The 1,506-nt window shown below is 49.7% G+C and overlaps 1 protein-coding gene across 1 annotated transcript; it reads right to left on the bottom strand.

Moving 5' to 3' along the window:
- Positions 1 to 238: 238 nt before the first annotated feature.
- Positions 239 to 993, bottom strand: LOC147623131 (ethylene-responsive transcription factor 11-like). The gene has a single exon (XM_086821818.1). It carries the CDS (start codon positions 985 to 987, stop codon positions 328 to 330), a length of 660 nt encoding a protein of 219 aa, XP_086677944.1. The 5' UTR covers positions 988 to 993; the 3' UTR covers positions 239 to 327.
- Between the last annotated feature and the right edge of the window lie 513 nt (positions 994 to 1,506).

Here is a 1,506-nt window from a genome sequence, read left to right as displayed (position 1 = left end):
TCATCCTTGCATGCCACACAAGGTTCGAATCTAAGGTTGTAAAACATTGTTTAATTAATTAAATGAAACGAAGCGTTTGGGGAAATATGAGGCTTGGCACGCAGTTCCTTAAAATACTACTGCACAGGGATTAATCAATAACCATTGTGATTTGTACATACGCCAATCAACTCTGGCAATGATTCAATTTAATCTTACGCACTCCTTTATACGAAAGGGAAAAAATACACGTAATTTACAAAATCGGTGTCGCTTCGTAGAAGCACATGCAGTGTCGAAGTAGAAATGGAGGAAGAAATACTAATCTCGGAATGGAGTCACAAGAATTTAATATTCATCTGCGTCTGAGCAAGGCGAGCTCGAGTTGAGATCGAAGAAAGAGATGAAGGTGGTAGATCTGCCGGAGGCCGGAGACCGGAGAAGCGTGAAAGGCAGGGTTGATTCCCGCCCCGCTGTCGCAGCTGCAGACGCAGCCGCCGCCTGCCTGGCCATATCGGAGGAGACGCAGTCGGCGTGCTTTTTTGGAGCCCGCGTGTGTGATGACGACGTGGACGAGGAAAAAACACGAGCTCGTTTGAAAGGTGCCACCGCCGCCGGTGCGTCTGACCTAGTAGAGCTGTCCTCAACACAGGTTTCGGAAGAATCCGAATTGCTGAGCTTCCACGCCGGGAGCCTGGCTTTACCTGTCGGCTGTTCTGCCGGGAATCGGCCGGCGGCGTCGAAGTTGGTCTTGGCCTTGTCACCACGAAAGGCCCTGGCGGCGGCATCGTAGGCAAAGGCCGCCTCCTCCGCCGTGTCGAAGGTGCCGAGCCACACCCGGCCCTTTCTGTTAGGGTCCCGGATCTCCGCTGCAAACCGCCCCCAAGGACGGCGCCGCACGCCACGATAATGCCGAGCATCAGCGTCCCTCGTGTCATCAACGCTGTTGACAGCATGGCCACATGAAGGTAGCTTTGCCGACAGGACACTCTGAGTGCCCAGAGCCATAGTTGCCTCGCGGATGAGGGAAATGCGAAGGGAGTCTTGTAGGTGCGTTTAGCTTGAGCTTGAAGCATGGTTGTGAGAGGCGGCGGCCGACGTGGCGGCGGGCCCTCCAATCTATTTACGTGGCTTCGTAAACAAGTCGATGGAAAATTCTCCTTGCCTTCGCTTCCTTGAACCTTAGGATCCTCATCAATCCCTCATTTAAACTTTAGCTTGTCCATTGCAAGCTTTTGAAATTTCTCCTTCAGTAATATCTTTGCTCGGATCCCATTGATAGGATCTTGGTACAAGGAGAAATATGTCACCACTCACTAACCTTTCAAACTAGAATTGAATGGCATGTGCAAATAAATCAACCATAGAAAAAGCATAAAGAAAATTAACTCAAGACAAAGCATTGGGTTCAAATCCCCCCCCCACATGAGTGGCTCCACTTCCCACACATGAGTATTTTTTATATTTCTTTCAAAATAACCCAAGGAGCCGTAATTACCTTTCCTTACAAAATTTGGCTTGTATTTC

This window comes from Cibotium barometz, chromosome 27, assembly GCF_041138505.1.
Source record: "Cibotium barometz isolate CiBa-2024 chromosome 27, ASM4113850v1, whole genome shotgun sequence".
Classification (NCBI taxonomy): Eukaryota; Viridiplantae; Streptophyta; class Polypodiopsida; order Cyatheales; family Cibotiaceae; genus Cibotium; species Cibotium barometz.
Note: the sequence above shows the minus strand (reverse complement) of the source record. Positions and strands in the feature narration are given on the sequence as shown.